The 19,076-nt window shown below is 40.4% G+C and overlaps 1 protein-coding gene across 1 annotated transcript in view; it reads left to right on the top strand.

The window, feature by feature from the left end:
- LOC311053260 (potassium voltage-gated channel subfamily A member 2-like) overlaps positions 1-19,076 on the top strand; it is a gene marked incomplete at both ends in the record, with an annotated part of 28,420 nt that overhangs the window by 3,469 nt on the left and 5,875 nt on the right. The window contains one exon of the mRNA XM_084068721.1: positions 17,843-17,956. Coding sequence (XP_083924847.1) covers positions 17,843-17,956 — 114 coding nt within the window. The remainder of the gene's footprint in view (positions 1-17,842; positions 17,957-19,076) is intronic.

Genomic DNA, 19,076 nt, shown 5'->3' on the forward strand with positions numbered 1-19,076 from the left:
CGTGCGTGCGTGCGTGCGTGCGTGCGTGCGTGCGTGTGCACGTGCGCGTGTGTGTGTGTGTGCACGTGCGCGTGTGTGTGTGTGTACTTGTATTACTATACTTACTATACAACCACATGTAGCCTAGTAGAATTTGAGAAGTAGACATTGTGAGGACAATTTCCCTGGTCCTCACATAATATATTTTTTTGTTTTATGGTTAAAAGACATTTTGGGGGGGTTATAGGCTTACAAATAGGAAATGATTCAGGCTGGATTTAGGTATTTAGAGGTTACGATTAGGGGTTAGGGTTGGAGTTATGCCTGATGTATGTACTTTTTAGTTGGGCACCTGAAGTATTATTGAGACAATGAATACAATTCTTTATAGACTGGACTGATCTTTACTGAGGTAGTAGCTATGTTATACCTCTATGGGTAGTAGTGTGGTCATAGCAGACTGGTATACAAACAGGTGTAACCAACATAACATTCCGGGCGCACACGGGTGCCCCCAATATAACGTTCCTATTGCATATCACTACAGCACCAACAATAGCAGATCTACAAGCTCACAACACGTTGCGCTGTGACACGTTGTGAGCTTTAGATCTACTATTATTTCAGTTCAATCAGAAACACTCACGTCAAAGTAGATTTAACCATTTTTTTGCAATAAATGGAATACAGTTAAGCTTGGCGTTAAAGCTCCGCTCTTGGGAGATATTCCTTGAATTTTGTCGAAGCAGCCTGCTAAGCATATATTCAGGGAATACTATATTCAAGAAAGCTGATGTTCAAATCAGCTGACTGACAGCTGATTACATAGCGTCATGTTTATAAATGACGCTATGCTTCATTTATTGCGTTTGGGTCAAAAATGCCTAGACATTTTTTAAATGTCCTCAGAAATATAGCAGTACAAACGTGTGTGTGTGTGTGTGTGTGTGTGTGTGTGTGTGTGTGTGTGTGTGTGTGTGTGTGCGTGCGTGCGTGCGTGCGTGCGTGCGTGCATGCGTGCGTGTGTGTGTGCGTGCGTGTGTGTGTTGCAACAGTGAAACCATGCCCATTTGTCACAACAGCAGATCTGCATTTGTAAATAGGAACACAAAGGCTCTTTATGGGCTCATATATTATAGCCATGGGAGGACTGTGTACTGTACATTGGGACAGGTTAGTTAGTTGATCCCCAGAGCTGTGTGGAGGACCAGGATGGAGGATTTCCTTTTGACACAAGGGGGGGGGGGGTTAACATGGGCAGCTCATTGCTTTGTATCGTATTGGATTTGTGGGCGGGTGAACCTAGAGAGAATGGAGGAAAATTAGATTGGGTAGCGAAGCAGGGGTGAAGGAGGTAGAATGAATGGATCATATAGGTGTAGGAGTTATGGATTATGTCAGGAGGGAGGAGGCAGTGGAGGAAGAAATAGCTGACTCAGATTGTTTTTTACTTCAAAGGATCCCCGGCTAATAATCCTTATATGCCTTAATACATTATAATTGGCCTAAATATCTAAACATTTGAATTCAAAACACCTTAAATATTGTATTTATTTTAGAAATAGTTTATACTATACTTTTACACAAGGGGGACAATGCCTGTCGCAAGTTGATGATGTCATTTGTCCATGTGTGGTCCAGCCCTCATGGAATGTATGGAATATGTGCTATGCTAATACATATTTAAAATATTGTTTTGATGCTCATATTAACCTTATGAAGTATTAAGTTGGTTTTTAGTTTTTAGTTTCATACAATTATAATGTATTAAGGCATATAAGGATTATTAGCTAGGGATCCTTTTAAAGGAGTAGTTCACCCAAACAATTTATTATTTTCTATCAATTACTGTACACACTCTGAAGCCTTGAAAACATGGAGATTTTCTTATTTTTTGTCGCATTCCTGAGCCAATAATTTGATGACCCGGTCATCGGTCAGTCTCCTACTCTCTCCGTCGGTCCTGAAATTATTGGCTTAGGAATGCGACAAAAACAAAAAAATCTCCAGGAATTCAAGGCTTCATGGGATGTGTAATTGTTAGAAAATAAGTCATTTTTGGGTGAACTACTCCTTTAAGTAAAAGTTGCAATACATAGATATTTTCATTTTTACAAGTAAAAGTATGTATTCATTTTTTCCCTTGGGTCAAAGTACAAAAGTAATGCCATCAAAACAGTACCAAAGTAAAAGTACTACAATTGTTCTTTTTCTTTTTAAATAGCCAAAGTATAAATTATAGAGTTTAATTGGTTGATGTCATATGTCCAAATACCTTTCAGGATTCAAAATGTAAAAATACCAAGAAAAGCTGAAAACGCGTTGTGATGGGACACATTCTGAGCTTGTATATAGGCTATTTTCGCTACTTTTGCCTGACACCATAGTGTGACAAAATAGGGTATTAATTTACAAAAAAAAACATAAAAAGTAAAGATATGGAGAAAAGAGGTTCTTGGAACTTCCTGCTCGACAGCAACGAATAATAATCTAAATCTGTAACCTGAAACTAAAGCTGTCAAATGATTGTTGTGGAGTAAAAAGCACAATATCTGACTCTGAGATGTAGTGGAGTACTGCAAAGTATTGAAAAATGGAGTACAGTACTTGAGTAAATGTAACTTAGTTACTTTCCACCTCTGGGAGGATATAAGGAAGGAGGAATGCCATGGGGGAACCCTGCCTGTCCATGTGTATAATGTACTGTATTGATTTATGGGTTTGGCCTACATATGGTAGGCTGCCTGCATCCCCATCATTTACTTGTACTTACTGCCCGCCAAGAGTATAACGGGCATTTTATATACATTATATTAAACTATTAAATCATTGAAAACAAATTGTTGCTTATGGCATGCAGGTGCCCAAACCTTTTCAGCTCAAGACCCAAACAAGGACATATGATGTCTTACATACAGGAAAATAGCCTACATCATGAATTATTAAAGTTTCAATATCACATCTGAAAGCTTGTGACTCGTTGTGAGCTTATATTATAGATCTGGTATTTTTGACAGACAAAATACGTATATATTTTTTTCTTCTTTGCAACCCATAGAAATGGGTCTGAGACTCAAAACACAATTTAGGGAACACTGGCTATATGGTGGCTTTTATTTTCTCCAACATTTGATACCCACTGGTTTAAGAAAATACAGCCTGTAAAAGCCCTAGTAGCCAGGAATCAATGAACATTACTTACAGCCCTTTTATGCTCTCTGGAGAAATGGCCTCAACTGGAGTGTCAGGAAGGATAAAGTAGCAGTGATTTTTGACACGGTGCAGCCAGGATTGAGCTGCCAGTGACTCCTTCCAGACAGCAGGGGTCTCTGTTTCCTGGGAAACGTCACCTCAGGACATTATGGACCCTGTGTGAAGTGACATCTATACTTACTGTACAGCCAGTCTGCTTATATTATGAGTTGTGCCATTGCCTACAATGTAGGTTGAAATATAATGCTATAACTGTTTTATTCTTACATGGTTTATCAGTAAATATCCTGTTGACTTCCATGATGGAGAATCAGATTATGTTGGAATTAAATCAATTATTCCGTCTATGGGGGCATGGAGGTGCTCTCTCTATACAGCCCAAACATACACAAACATGCACATGCATGCACATACTCACACACGAGCGCAAGCGCAGAGAAAAGCTGTGGTAACTAGATTATGTCTCATTCAGATTGTTATGCCTGAAGGTCTTGCCATGTTGCTCTCTCCTTCAGTTGATCAGCAGCAGGTCAGGTGACTGACAGTGAGAACAGACCCTGCCTCAGTGGTTCCCAAAAGGTGTGCCGAGGCACACACCGGTTTGCCGTCTGCCGTGACACAAGTCCAGATGTGCCTTGGGATTCTGTGGCATTCACACGTTATTATTGCAATATGTTATGTTTATTTATTTGACATGGACATCACAATCACATTTGATGAACCAGATGCATTGCTTGTAATGCAGCTGTATAGCACGAGTGCTAGTTTTCAACACCTGTCCATAGAGAAGGCTTTTCTAAAATAGAATAGAACACTAGTCTAAAACCCAATCAAGTACACAAAAAGAATAAAGTAATAATTAACATAATCAAAACCAGACCAGAGATTCAAATAACCAGTCAGAAACTATTCATGTGAACACAGTTGATGTGACCATAATTTGAGTCCTCTGTTAAACACATTAGCATCCGTCTCTAGTTTTAGACCCGTATTCAAAGAGTTCCAAATGTTTGCCCCCTTTACTGTGAAGGCAGACTGTCCAAATGAGTGAATATATTAATGAATATATAACTATACAAATTGAATGAATTGAATCATTATAATTTGTATTTACTTTAGTTCATTGTGCTCACTCTAGTCATTTCACAATAAGTAAGTAGCCTTTGGAACCAACGGTTCCCAAGCCATGTGGCCAACGAGTCTAGCCTGGAAACCAGACGAATATCTGCCAGAGCAGGAGAATAAATACATCTATGTAGTGTAGTGATATACTCTGGCCAATACCTGACTACTACCATAGGACAGGAGCCTTTCTGTAGTATGAGGCAGCTTGATGTACAAGCACACCCCCTGGACATGATATAGTATGTTGCAGGTACTTACCCCCAATTCAACCCTTGATGCTGAGTGCCAAGCAGGGAGGCATTGGGTCCCATTTTTATAGCCTTTGTTGGTATGACCTAGCTGCGAATTGAACACCGACCAGTCTCAGGGTAGACACTCTAACCACAAGGCCACTGAGCTGGTTCATTTCACATTACAGAGTGATATTATATACCTTAACGTCTAAATGTTTTAACCACTTACTTATTTTGGACATGTCATAAATAATGCCCCAAATGCAGTGCGTCGCAATACGACGCATTGTGAGCTTGTAGATCTGCTATTTTCGTTATGAATCCAGATTTTGACTTGCCAATTGGTGTGCCTTGTGCCCCAAAGGTTTGAAAACCACTACAGAATTGGCTTTAATATTATTATTATTATGAAAAGTAAGCTGTCTGACCCTGTCTGAATATGAAACAAGCATTGCCTACCCCCCTGGTCTACTGTAGGTCAATAGCCTCCTTCTCCATAGGCCACTAGAGTCTATGTCACAGCAGGACAGTGAGCAATTCCCTATTGATCCAGCTGAATTATTAATATATAGGAACAGTAATCAAGCTTAACGATTATTGGTGAACCTTTTTGTATGTGTGTGAGCGATCGTCCCTTGAGTACCTGGGGGTAGAGATCCGTCAAGGGTGTGTGTGTGTGTGTGTGTGTGTGTGTGTGTGTGTGTGTGTGTGTGTGTGTGTGTGTGTGTGTGTGTGTGTGTGTGTGTGTGTGTGTGTGTGTGTGTGTGTGTGTGTCTGTGTGTGCATACATGCGTGCGTGGGTGCGTGTGTGAATATAAAGATATTCACCGGAAAATGACAGGGGAATGATAAGCCCCCTCACCCCTCCTCTCTTTACCTCCACCCCCTCATTGTTCAGGATATGGGGGGCTTAAAATATCTCCCCTGCATCAATAATTCATAAACTGGCAAAATGATGTTCCACAATGGTTCCATGTCTCCATTTGTCTTCCGCTTTATCTCCCGAGTGCTTCATCTCTGTCTCTCACGTCACGTACATTCACAATGATACAGTACAGTATGTTCATTCGGTGCCGTTGTGATTTGTTACTCAAGTAAAAGTATCCATACCACAATGCTGAAGGACTCTGTTACAAGAAAAAGGTCTGTATTCAAAATGTTACTTGAGTACAAAATAATTGGCATTTAAATGTACTCTTACACACATTGTCTGAAGATATTTCAAAATGTGTCAATTTATTTGAAAATAGCTGATGCACATGTAAAGTAATTTGCAACAAAAGTTTTCAAATTTAAGTATTACATACTCAATTAAAGTCAAAGTAAAAGTACCTCAAAGTTGTACTTAAGTACAGTACTTGAGTAAAGTACGCCACTGATTTGGTGTTTATATTTGGTTTCATAATACCTTGCTTGACTTTCTCTGTCTCTCTCACTGATTCATCTTGGCCTCACAACTAGCTTCATCTCCTATCTAAACAGAACATCAGAATCATATTAACACAGAGGATTTCTACTGTGTAATCATCTCTTTGCTTTGGCTCTTCATATCTCTTTGTGAACTGATGGAGTGTGTGTCACAAGAGGATGTCGTGATGGCGCTGGTGATTGGAGAGTCGGCGGTTACTTATTGGTGATGGTCTCTCAAGCTCAAGGGCTTTTCTCTGTCTCACCGACTTTATCTGTGTGTCCATTTACTATCAGTCCATCTCTGTCTGCAGTCTGCCCTCCCGGCCGTCCCCCCACAATGGCAATGTGTGCCCGCGGTCCTGTCCATGACATAATCTTTAGTCACATCATTTCGACCTACCCCAACAGGAACAGTTGCAAAGATTGTTTGTTGTTTGAGCAACTTCTTCACATTGGAAATGAGCTGTTGAGGATAAGTAACTTGTCCCACGGCCCATCAGTGGGCCTCAGCCCACAGGTTGGGAAACACTGGTCTAGACACTTTAATCATCCACCTGCTTCCCCTCTCATCAATAATTAGCACCAATCAGGACAAGGAGAATTGAGAGCCCCTGAACAGCTGAACACTGGCTCCTTGATCATGGCAAGATAGATGAAAATCTAATTTTCAGGCTTACATTATTCACATATTTAATATTATCACATCGCTGTTTTTCTTTCTTTCTGTCTTTGCTTGAAAAGTTATTTTCGGTGAGCAACACCATCTTACGATGGAGTATAAATTACGGACACAGCAACAGATAATTTTACGCTGGAAATTCAAATAATGTGAAAGACTGTAACTATTTTATAATTTGCCATTCTCATGGGCAATACATATTGTATGGAAATCTGTGTTTTTTTCCATTTCTCAAAACTATGATGTCGGGAATGGAAGAAGTCCAACCTGGCAAACTTCCAAACAAACCAAAACTCCATATAAAGACCTATATCATCAATATACTGTACATTGTACATTTAATTTAACAGTTAACAGTAGAAAGGATTCCAGACAGTGCAGTTATATATCTGGTTTTGAATGTGAGATATTTACAATGTACATTTATAGGCCAATATTGTACTAAGCACTGTCAATATGTACAATTACAAGCTTCCTCTATACTCGTAATGTAATTGGTTTCAGAATATAGCACATTGGTTGGCTATTCAAAAATAGCAGATATACAAGCTCATAGCGTGTCAATTTGTTATGAGCTATGAGCTTGTAGGTCTGCTATTCTGTTTTTAATTGTGAACATTTGTGCAAATCTTTCAATATATATTTGTATAATCTTTTTAAACTCAAATGCTTCATGGGGGTCCCTGGAACAAAATATTTTGAGATGGGGGTCTGCGGCCAAATACATATCATTTTGGGGGTCCTTGACATGAAAAAGTTTGAGAACCACTGATAGGCAACATACATTTTTCAGAAAACTGTTAGGATTTAGAAGACATTTGTAGAATCCTCAGCCTCAGGTCATAATGGGTTAAACCCTAAACTTCATTGACCGGAGTCCCCCAGAGGTCTACACCAAATCACTTGCCGGCTTGTAGATCTGCCATTTTCGCCCCCATTCGGAAGCAATGTAACCTACGTTTTAAGTGGTTAAGCGTTAAGGCTTTACCCATGAATGTCTCCCTCATCTCCTCTGCGGTCCATATGCCCATCTCCTTTCTCTTTGTAGTTTCACACATTTTCCCTGTGGCCCATATTTCCGTGACTCTAATGGGGGAGTGGAGTAGAGCAGAGCAGAGCGGAGAGAGACTGAGAGCGGAGTGCTAACAGCAGCAGCAGCTCTGAGAAAAAGACCAAAAGGAAAGACAGAGTCAGTAAGAGTGAGTGAGTGGAGGCTGGAGAGGTCAGACCTACTGAGACGCTATGGGCTACTGCTGTCTGGAAGAACTTGCAGGGCTACTACTCATGAATATGGAAGCACAAAAAAAAAAGGTCAAACATTGGCCAAATTGTGAAATTATATAAGAAAGAGGCACACATTGTGATAATAGCCTATTTACAAGATCGTGTAGATCTTGCAGATCTGCTATTTTCACGATATTTATCTGTGGAAGCGAGTGGAGTAGAGCGGAGTGCTAACAGCAGCAGCAGCTCTGAGAAGAAAACCAAAAGGCAAAACAGAGTCAGTGTGAGTGAGTGAGAGGAGGCCAGAGGTCAGGCCTACTGAGACACTAGTATATAGGCTACTGCTGTCTAGGTAGCTGTCTGGAACTGGAAGAACATGCAGGGCTACTATAGCCTATATACTACTCATGAATATGGAACTCGAGCACTGTGTTCCAATCTAAATGACAACATCCCAGCAACCACCTACTTAGGCTACTACACACTAGCGTGAAATACTGTAGCAACCACTCCTACCATCCACCCATGCATGCCTAATTTGATTTGATATATTTTGAAAAGCCAAAAACCACATGGTCACCGCAGTTCAAGGATTACCCAAGAAAGTCCTGAGACTTATTTCCGTTGAGGTCCTCTCACATTTAACAGTCAATAAGTTAAAAACACATTACAATACAAATCACATGTAACTATACGCAACAATACAAAAACACATGTAACATACACAGTACATACACAGTACACATTACACATTACGCAACAATACAAAAACACAAGTAACATACACAGTACATACATACAAACAAGTGATATCCTAGTCTAATGACCCTCTATAGGGGAACCTTCTAATAGACATGATTTAGTTTTCTGCCTAAAAGTCCTTAGATTGGTTGTCAGTTTTACACTGTTTTTGAGGTCGTACCACTGTGTGGCTCCTATGTACTATAAGTAAATGATTCTTTGCCAACTTTACTTTTAAAAGCCGGATGGCTCACATCTGCTACACTGGCTCTGGTGAAAAAATGGTGTACTTCGCTTCTCTGTGTAAAACACGTCTTTAAAAATGGGGACCTCGCCATATATTATCTTATGAACCATGGTCAATCTGGCCATGGTTACCCTGGATTCTACTGGGAGCCAGTTGAGTTCTCTAAACTGGTTCCTACCTGGAATATGGAATATGGAATCCTAACCCTAGAATGACCCTGATCAGTCTATTCTGAGTACTGTAGCTTGGTTTTGAGGGATTTCGTTAATCCCTCGAACCAAGATGTACATGCAATCTAATACTGATTATGATTATATGATGTTGTGCTATTATCGTTTCCTTTAATATATCAACCCCTTAATATACAACGGTCACACTTGTTTTTCAGCTTGTTATTTGATTAACCCATTAAGACCTGAGGCCGATTCTACAAATGCCTTCTAAATCAGTAGTTCTAGTTCTCACACTTTCAAGATAAAAAAAAAAAAATCAAAAATATCAGATGTACAAGCTCGCAGGGCTGCACAAAGTGACTCGCTGTGAGCTTGTATATCAGCTATTTTTGAATAGCCAATGCTAAAATCTAAAATTACATGCTTCCTCTGTTTTAATGGGTTAAAGCAAGAAAGAAAACATACTGTATGTATCATTATATGAACCCAGTATTTTTTTAGCAATTATTTTAATGTCCTGCTCAACACCCGTGGCCCTTATCAAGAAGAACTTTTGACAAATAATAATAATTTCACTATCATAATTATTATTTATGATTTTATTATAATTAAAATGAGCTGGCTGCCATTGGTCGGTTTTAGTTTCACTTTTCACCTGAGGCAGTGATGTCATAGTGTGCCTCTCCCACCTCGTTAATTTTGCAGCTGCGTTGCAAACATAAACATGAGACGTGCACTCAGCTAGCATGGTAAGTTCACTCCCCCATCAATACATTGTTGCTTTCACTCCTCACATATTGTGCAGATTAGCTACAAAACTGAGAGGTGTCCGTTTTATGAGCTTTTAGCTTGTGTTGTACAGAGTCAGGCTAATTGTCTCCCCCTATTTCCAATCGATGAGATAATTAAGTAAAGTGGCTCCTGGCTTTAGTTTGCCTTCATCCTGACCTAAAGTTAACATGTTAAGCTGTTTGTGGTAGAGATACAGGACACAGAGGAGATAGGGGGGTAATAGCAGGAATGACATGGGCCAGGCCAAGTTATTGTGGAACATCTTGCTCCCATTATGTACTACATTTTTGGTGTGAAATGACACAAGGACCCCCCAAAAGCCCCCCACACTCATGTGCCCTTTTATGACATTTGAGCACCTGCCCCTCCAGTGGTCTCTGCACAGCCCTGAGTATGAGTGCAAGTGATTGGTGGTCTGGTGGAGCAAGTGCCCTGAAGCAGGTCTGTGTCAGACTGACTGCAATCCCTGCCAGGGCCTGTAGGGGGAATCCTATTACCACTGTCCATTATCCCATCTACATTAATGATCCGTCCTCCCTGTTCATCATGCTCATCTGCCGTGATGGAAGAAGTACTCACATGTTTTGCTTAAGTAAAAGCATCAATACTGCAATGTAGACCAATTAATTGTTTACTAACATTGAGACTGGATGCGCAGGTGATTGTTTCACGCAATCAATTTCCAACCTGTTGTTTCGGGGTGCGCTAGTTTCAGCACACCCCAACCCCCTCTTGTGTGTTGGCTAGTGTGGCACGTCCTGGCGAGACCTGATAGAATGGGTTTCATTTAGCGCATACTGGTTGCACGCATACTGGTTCTTATCAGTGTGACGTTGTCTGTTAAGGGGTCTATACTCTGTTATAAGTAGAAGTCCCCTATTCGAAGTGTACTTGAGTAAAAGTACACTACTTGAGTAAAAGTACAAAAGTATCGGCATCAAAATATACTTAAAACACCAAAAGTAAAAGTACTCATTGTGCAGAATGACCCATTTCACGAGTTCAAAAATCTTTTGGAAATAGCCGATCTACGTCGCACGGTTCTGTCCCCCATAGACTGGTATTGGACTGCTATTGTTGCAAGTTATGTATGATGTTTGATTGTCAATATTGAGCATTGTACCATTCTGGAGTTCAGGCATTCTGGGTGGGTGACACACCTTTTTGTCTATTTCATTTAATTGGGAGTTGCCCTTTTCTTTTCTTTTTTCCAATACTGTTTTCCTTTTTCGTCTTTTGCCTGTCCTTTAGCTATATATAACATGTTTATGAATGGGATATTGATCAGACCACAGACTTGACTGGTGCAACCCGTAGGCTACGTTGGTAGGCCTAGCCTAGCTGCAGCAAACTGGTAAGAGAGAATAGGCATACTGTCCTTTAAAGCAGCACTATCATGTAATCCTCTTCTACCCCGGATTTGAACCTGTTTTTTCTGCGAAAAGTGCTGACATTTTTACCATTGAGCTTATGCCTGCTTGCTCGGGGGATAAATTGAATCTTGACCATCAGGTCAAAGTTTTTTGTCAGATCCTGTGTCTAGGTGAGACATGACACGATGACACGATCTGAATGTCTCAATGGAAGAGCAGGGAGACAAAATACAACCACCCCAATTGTATAAGTTATATTGTATTAACTTACTCTACCGTACAAAATGGACAAAATTACATTTTATTCATTACAAAAAACGTTGCATAGTGAGTCTTTAAGTCTGTGGCTTATTATGAAATGCATAATGTTAGCCGAGGACAATTTATTGTCGTTGCATTCATGCTGTGAACTCAACAGAGAAAGTGGCAGTGGTGCAGTAAAAGCTTAAGGGCCCCCTGTGGTGGAGATCACGAAACATCCCACTTAATCTCTCTCTCTCTCTCTCTCTCTTTCTCTCTCTCTCTCTCTCTCTCTCTCTCTCTCTGTCCCCCTCCCCGCGGGGTAAGCAACACAGCTTTGATTTGAAGGACGGCGACACAAACAGGGACTTTTATTTATTATGTCCAATGCGGGGAAGATGCCAAATTAAACGTAACAATGTTGTTCTGTCAGCCTCACATCTGTCCCATGATGACTGATTGCCAGGGGTACCTCCTGTCCTCCGCTGATGTGCCTTCTGTGGATGGGTTGAGCCCGGGGGGGTGACAGCAGGCTTCCAGAGCAGCAGCATTCACTACAGCCATGCCTTCACTGATGATGTTGCCCTGAGTGGAAAAAACTTCCCCTGAACAATGTGAGGAAGTTTGGACTCCTGCAGGTACTGAGGTAGGTCTGTTTGATCATGTGATGGAAACAACAGGTTCCTCCTGATGACAATTGTGTTTGTGAATGTTGTCTCGTCCCTTCTCCTCTGTGTGCCTGGTTGCCGAGCTGATGTGATTTAACAAATTGTGTTTTTTTTTCCTAGTACAAGTATAATGACAGGCTGTTCATTTTGAGTAGATATATAACAAACGAAGGCAAAAAGTTGGCATATCCCAAACATTTCGAAACAACTGAATTGTTATTGGCTATACTACAATACTACGAGTTTTTGCTCTTTATATAGAATTTTCTGATGCCGCATTGGTTCTCAAACATCATCATCATCATCATTATTATTATCATCAGGCTCTAGTGGTAGACATGCTGTGATGTTGTGTTTGTGTCCTTTTCAGCCTGTTGCTTTAGTATTCCGGAGGCAGTTCTGACAATACATAATATCCCCCCCCCCCCCCCCCCCCCCGAAACCATGAAATGAAATGTTATGTTGATATTAATATATAGGCTATATTTGCTTAAGCATTGTCATAGTCTAAAGATACACACACACACACACACACACACACACACACACACACACACACACACACACACACACACACACACACACACACACACACACACACACACACACACACACACACACACACACTCTCCAACTTCAAAGCATTTAAACACAATAATACTGTGTGCTCAGAATGGCATTTCATCAGGTCACACACACCCAGACCTCCCACATGCTTACACGCCCTCCCATGCATACCATAGCTCCATCTATTTCTTATCTATTTAACAAAAAAAATACAACTGGCTTTCTGACCCATGTCCAACTCCCCAGTGGACCTATTAGCGCCTGACATGTCCTTGGCCCCTGTTCACATTCTGGGCACAAGAAGTCCCAGGCACATATGGGTTTTGAAGTAGGCTTACAGCATTCAGAGTATTGCATGGCAAGGCAAGTATATTTGGGATTTTGTAAAAGCTAATACTTGAATTTTTCTATGATGGGATGGTTATTGACTTTTAAAGCTGTGCTCTGGGTGATGTCATTTATTCTTCATGCAATTTGTTTCCCTTCCAACAACAAGGCAATTCGAGGTGCTTCACAAATCATTAAGAGTATCACTGTATGACAGAAGAAAACATGAGGACATTTGAATACAATTAAAACTATTTATTAAAGAGGTAAGAGAATAGAAAATTAGAGTAAGGGATTACAATTAAAATAAAACACCTCAGCTTTGATTTAACGCATTAAAAACGGGAAAGCATACGTGTCGTTTTACATTTTTGCGTATTTATTATTTTTGAACATTTTTGAAAAACGTCTTGAACGTGTTTGAAGGCATTTGTAGAATCGGTCTCAGCAGGTTAACCTGCTGAGATCTGGAACTGTGTCATTTTTAGATTTGAGCTAAAAAAGCATTATTTTACACTTTGGGCTATTCAAAAATAGCAGCCGCGCTACGAGCTTGTAGATCTGCTATTTTTGAAAAATCTTGAAAATGTGTGCAAATCTTTGAATATGTATATATTTTTAAAGTGAACATTTTAACTCAAATTTTTGCTGGAACAAAATATTTTGATGGGGGTCCGCGGCCAAATACATATAATTTTTGACATGAAAAAGTTTGAGCACCACTGATATAGAAACATACGTTTTTCAGAAAACTGTTGAGATTTAGGAGACATGTAGAATCGGCTTCAGGTCTCAGCAGGTTAAAAGAACAGAGTTGCAGTAGACCTGCAGTTGTCCGGGAGATTGTTCCAGATGGTGCATAAAACTGACTGAAGCTTCTCGACATAAAGATAACACTGTATTTTAACATGTTCAATATTTTTAAGTGTGTGCTTACAGTAGAACAGTTGGAGTGTATTGTGTTGCATTCGTATTTCATACAAAGTTTGTCATCTTAATGTGGTTTCTGGGATCGACAGTGTAATGGTTGCTGTTATGAGTGATTACGTCTTCATCAGAACCGTAGCGTCTATTTGGGCATGCATTTTGTGCATTTATTCAGTGGTGTAAAGTAACTTAGTACATTTACTCAAGTACTGTACTTAAGTACAATTTTGAGGTGCTTTTACTTTACCGGAGTATTTCCAATTGTTGTCTGTACTTTTACTTCTACTCCACTACATCAAGTCAAATAGTCAGAGTCAAATATTGTACTTTTACTCAACTACAATTGTTTGAAAACTAGTTACTAGTTACTTTGCAGATATAAATTATTACATTATAAAACATACATTAAGCACTTTAGCCCTATTTTATACCTAGGCTATTTGAAAAATATATATTTGAAAATTGTGACGCGTTGTGAGCTTGTAGATCTGCTATTTTCAAACATTGTTGTACATATTTGTATTTTTTTTACATTTTGATACCAATACTTTTGTACTTTTGCTCAAGTAATGTTTTAATTCTGGACTTTTACTTGTAAGAGAGTACTTCTACATTGCCGTATTGTAATGTTTTAATTCTGGACTTTTACTTGTAAGAGAGTACTTCTACATTGCAGTATTGATACTTTTACTTAAGTAAAACATTTGAGTGCTTTTTCCACCACTGATTTTGTGCATATATTTGTTTTTGTGTCCAGATGTGCAGACACACCCACTTATGGTGTGGGTGTGTCGAGCAGATTTCAGTGGCTTCCTGCTGTGTGTGTGTGTGTGTGTGTGTGTGTGTGTGTGTGTGTGTGTGTGTGTGTGTGTGTGTGTGTGTGTGTGTGTGTGTGTGTGTGTGTGTGTGTGTGTGTGTGTGTGTGTGTGTGTGTGTGTGTGTGTGTGTGTGACTGTGTGCGTGTGCGTGTGCGCCTCTGTGCATAACCCATGATTAGTGAGATGTAATGACACGGTCCGGTCAGCCATCTGAGCAGATGGCTGACCATTTTTTCCCATCCTGGATGTGGCTCAAAAAAGGACTCTAAAAAATAATGTGATATTTCTGTAAAAAATTAGATGGCCATAATCCTGCACCGTGGGGGAGGGGAGAGAGGGATGCCACAATGGAAATATTGTGTAAACAAAGGATAAATGGGATTCTGGAGAGCACATGATGAGAACAACAGAATAAGGATTGAAACTTCCGTTTGTACTCAGCAAAATCCTCAGTGTTCATTTATCCATGTGTATCTCTGGCAGTGTAAACATTTGACCAAATGAATGAAGATTATGTTGCCAAATGATTGACCCATATCCCTCTTTTCCACTCGCATAGCAAACTGAATAACTGAAGAATGCAACATTGCTAAATAATAATAATAATAATTGTAAACTGCAGTGTAGCACGAGACATGTCTGTGAAGGTAAGGCCATTTGTGATGCACAGTGTTCATGCTAAATGTCATGCTGCTGCAGCAAAATAAAAGTGCTCAACCCCAGTACTTGAGTCTAGTATGGATACCCCTGGTCAAATATTACTCAACTACAAGTTAAAGTTGCTCAGTCACATTTGTACTTGAGTTAAAGTACTGGAGTACTTGTTTTTAAAAATTGTGTTCAAAAGTTCATGCTTTTAAAAATACTCAAAGTATTCAAACGTGGAAATTACTAAGTACGAAAAACTTAAATGATTGTGAAAATAACCGATCTACAAGCTCAAAACACCGCAACATGATTTGAGCTTGTAGATCGGCTATTATTTATAATGTAGTTGAGTCAAAAGTACAATAGTTGTCTTTGAGACGTACTGTAAGTGGAGTGAAAGTCCTAAGTAGGCCTATCCAAAAATACATGCACTGTACTCAAGTAAAGTACAGATACTGAAAATAATGTACTGAAGTACAGTACTGAAGTAAATCTACTTTGTTACTGTCCATAGGGCCTGTTTAAGGTCGACAGATTCCATAGCATTGCTTTAGAAATTGGTTATTGACGTTTGGAATGTCTGGGCATTCCAGGACAGCTTGTAGAGAATATGAGCACAATGTCAATTATCTCTCAGCTGTTACAAATGAGTTTCCAGCCTGATGAGTATTAAACTGTGGGGTCACTCCGGGATAGAAGTTTGGATGTAGCTTGTAATGCTGGGAATGTTTTTTTAGAACTTATAGAATGCTATTTACTAATTACTGCTCGTGTGTGCTGAGAGGTTGATTCTTTTAAAATATCTTGACTGTGTGTGTGTGTGTGTGTGTGTGTGTGTGTGTGTGTGTGTGTGTGTGTGTGTGTGTGTGTGTGTGTGTGTGTGTGTGTGTGTGTGTGTGTGTGTGTGTGTGTGTGTGTGTGTGTGTGTGTGTGTGTGTGTGTGTGTGAGAGAGAGAGAGAGTCTGGCTCGAGAGACGGCAGTGTTGATTTTGACTGCACATTTTGATTTAGTTTAAGTCTAAAATAAATAAAAATAAAAAATCCATTTAGTTTTAGTCATATTTTAGTCATCTGAAATGTTTTAGTTTTTGTCTAGTTTTATTCGACCAAATATCATAAGATTTTAGTCGACTAAATCTACAGTTGATTTAGTCAACTAAAACATATTTTGGCGGTGCCTTGATGGCGTCGTAATGGCTGATTTTACACTTGGTTGCATGCTGAAAATAGCAGATCTACAAGCCCACAACGTGTCGCGCTGCGCACAACATCCGAGCGCAAACAAACATAAAATGACTTGCCTTTTAGTTCTACTGGATCTCTTCTGCACTAGTCCCTCACTAACATTTTTGTCTAGTTTTTATTTGTTGACGAAATTGTCAATATATTTAGTCTTAGTTTTAGTCATCATAGCTTGGTTTTTATTTAGTTTTTGTCAGTGGAAAAAGGTAGTCGACGAATATTTTTCGTCATAGTTTTAGTCGACGAAATCAACACTATGGTGTCAGACAGGGACACAGTGGGCAATTTTGCGAAACACGTTTCCAACTACACTTAGCCATGAGGATGCTCTTATGCTGTTTTGAGTGTGTGTGCACTGTGCAGTAGCAGTGACAGCTCTTTTCAGTCTGTCTCTTTGTGTACTGTAATGGCCAAAGCACAGTGGCCTGGTCATTAGAGATAAAAGTGTCATTACTGATGACTCACAGCAGAGAGGATGCGTTTACATCAGGACTAAATTAGTCTGGGAGGGTTAGCGTCGGAGCTTGGACAGCAGGGGCGCGGCCACTGCGTTGTGATTCAAATCAACAGCCAATGAAGAAAAGGGGGCGGGATCCACATGCAGTGGGTGTTGCATCTAAATAGGATCGACGGGAAGCAATTTCCCCTTGAGAAATTTCGGCCGCCATTGTTGTGTACTGCTGTTTGCCTCTCGTCGGACTTTTTAGACGAGTTGCACAGCTCTCAGACCGGTAAGAGGCGTGTCCGCTCAGATTCAGAGCGTAAGGTACATCCCGCCCACAAATACCAGGGCTCTGGCCCAGAAGTTCCTCGCCAGAGTTGGCGAAAACTTCTGGGAACTCAGATTAGGACTAAATAAGCCTGGGTTCACAGGAGCCTCCCCCTGGTCGCCATCCTATTCACGTCAGCCCACACTCTAATTGGTGTGTGTGTGTGTGTGTGTGTGTGTGTGTGTGTGTGTGTGTGTGTGTGTGTGTGTGTGTGTGTGTGTGTGTGTGTGTGTGTGTGTGTGTGTGTGTGTGTGTGTGTGTGTGTGTGTGTGTGTGTGTGTGTGTGTGCTGGTATTCAGTGGTGTAAAGTAACTAAGTACATTTACTCAAGTACAGTCTTCTGGGCTTTGAGGGCAGTATTAAAAGAGAGGGAGGAGCCTGATTTGTTGTGGGTTGGGGGAGTGAGTTCCAGCAACTGAGAAGGCCCCGCCCCCTGTCACCCCCAGGCTCAGAGCTTTGGCCTGGGGACGACCAGGACAACCAGGGACTTTGGAGTCACCAGAGTGACCCGAGGGAGCGGGAGGATCGAGGGGGCAAGGTTGGTGGAGGAGGTCGGAGAGGTTAGGGGGAAGGGAGTACAGCTCCCTTGAGGTTCTTGAGGGCCTTGAAGGTGGTGATCAGTATTTAGAAATGTATTGCCTGTTTGCCTGGGAGCCAGTGAAGGTCATGATTATGATGATGATGGAGGACTGGTGTGATTATGTGGTCTCTGGAGAGGGTACTGGTGAGTTAAGGGGCGCAACTGTTCATCCAACTAATCGATTTAATTGATTATAAGAAAATAATTTGATAAATTAACAGATTCATTAACGAGCACTATTTTGGGCATGTCATTATAAGGTTTCCAAAAAAGCAACAATGAAATTGTGAAAATAGCCGATCTACGCATTGCGAAGTGACAAAGTATGAAATAACGCGTAAGTGGTTAATCGATTTGTTGATTTATAAAAAATATATATAAAAATATATATATAAAAACGCGCTTCTTGAAAAAGTAATTGATAGAATAATCGTGAAGAAAATAATCGATAGTTGCAGCCGTACTGGTGAGTAGGAGAGTATTGTACATGTAGGCTACTGTAGTTTGTTGAGGACTTTGGTGGTGGCTCTATAGATGAGAGGCTACTGTGATGAACGCATGAATGAGTGTTTATGCTGCAGTGTGTGTGGTTGAGGTATGGAGTGTGATATCTATTGTCTGTCCCCAGTTCCAAATGACGAAGAAAGTGGTCCCTTTGGTTACTGCTGGTCACGATGAAATATAGAATTACAGTGTAGGATTAGACTATAGGTTTAGAAGTTGCCCACTGGACCTTCAGATCTTGTCAAGGTACTGTAGTCCAGGCACAAAATATATTTGAAGTCCTCGACTACGTCGGGTACCGAGTCACTGGCAGCAGCAGTGGTTCGGACCTTCTGGCTTAATGCCGTCACACACGTACAGTATGTATAAACACAAAATAATAAGTGGGTGAGTAGGCTACCATACATACATGTGTGCAGCATATGCATACTTTTATTTACATATTTGTAATGTACGTGGATTTCAAGTACCCATATTAAGGTTTTTAGTCTAACGGTCAATTTGACCAGCTTACTTGTCTGGCTGGCAGTCTGCTGACAACCTATGATGTGATTACAGCTGATCTCCTCCGTGCATGCATTCATGCATGGGTGTGA

This window comes from Gymnoscopelus microlampas (assembly GCF_963454915.1).
Source record: "Gymnoscopelus microlampas genome assembly, chromosome: 10".
In the NCBI taxonomy this organism is placed as follows: Eukaryota; Metazoa; Chordata; class Actinopteri; order Myctophiformes; family Myctophidae; genus Gymnoscopelus; species Gymnoscopelus microlampas.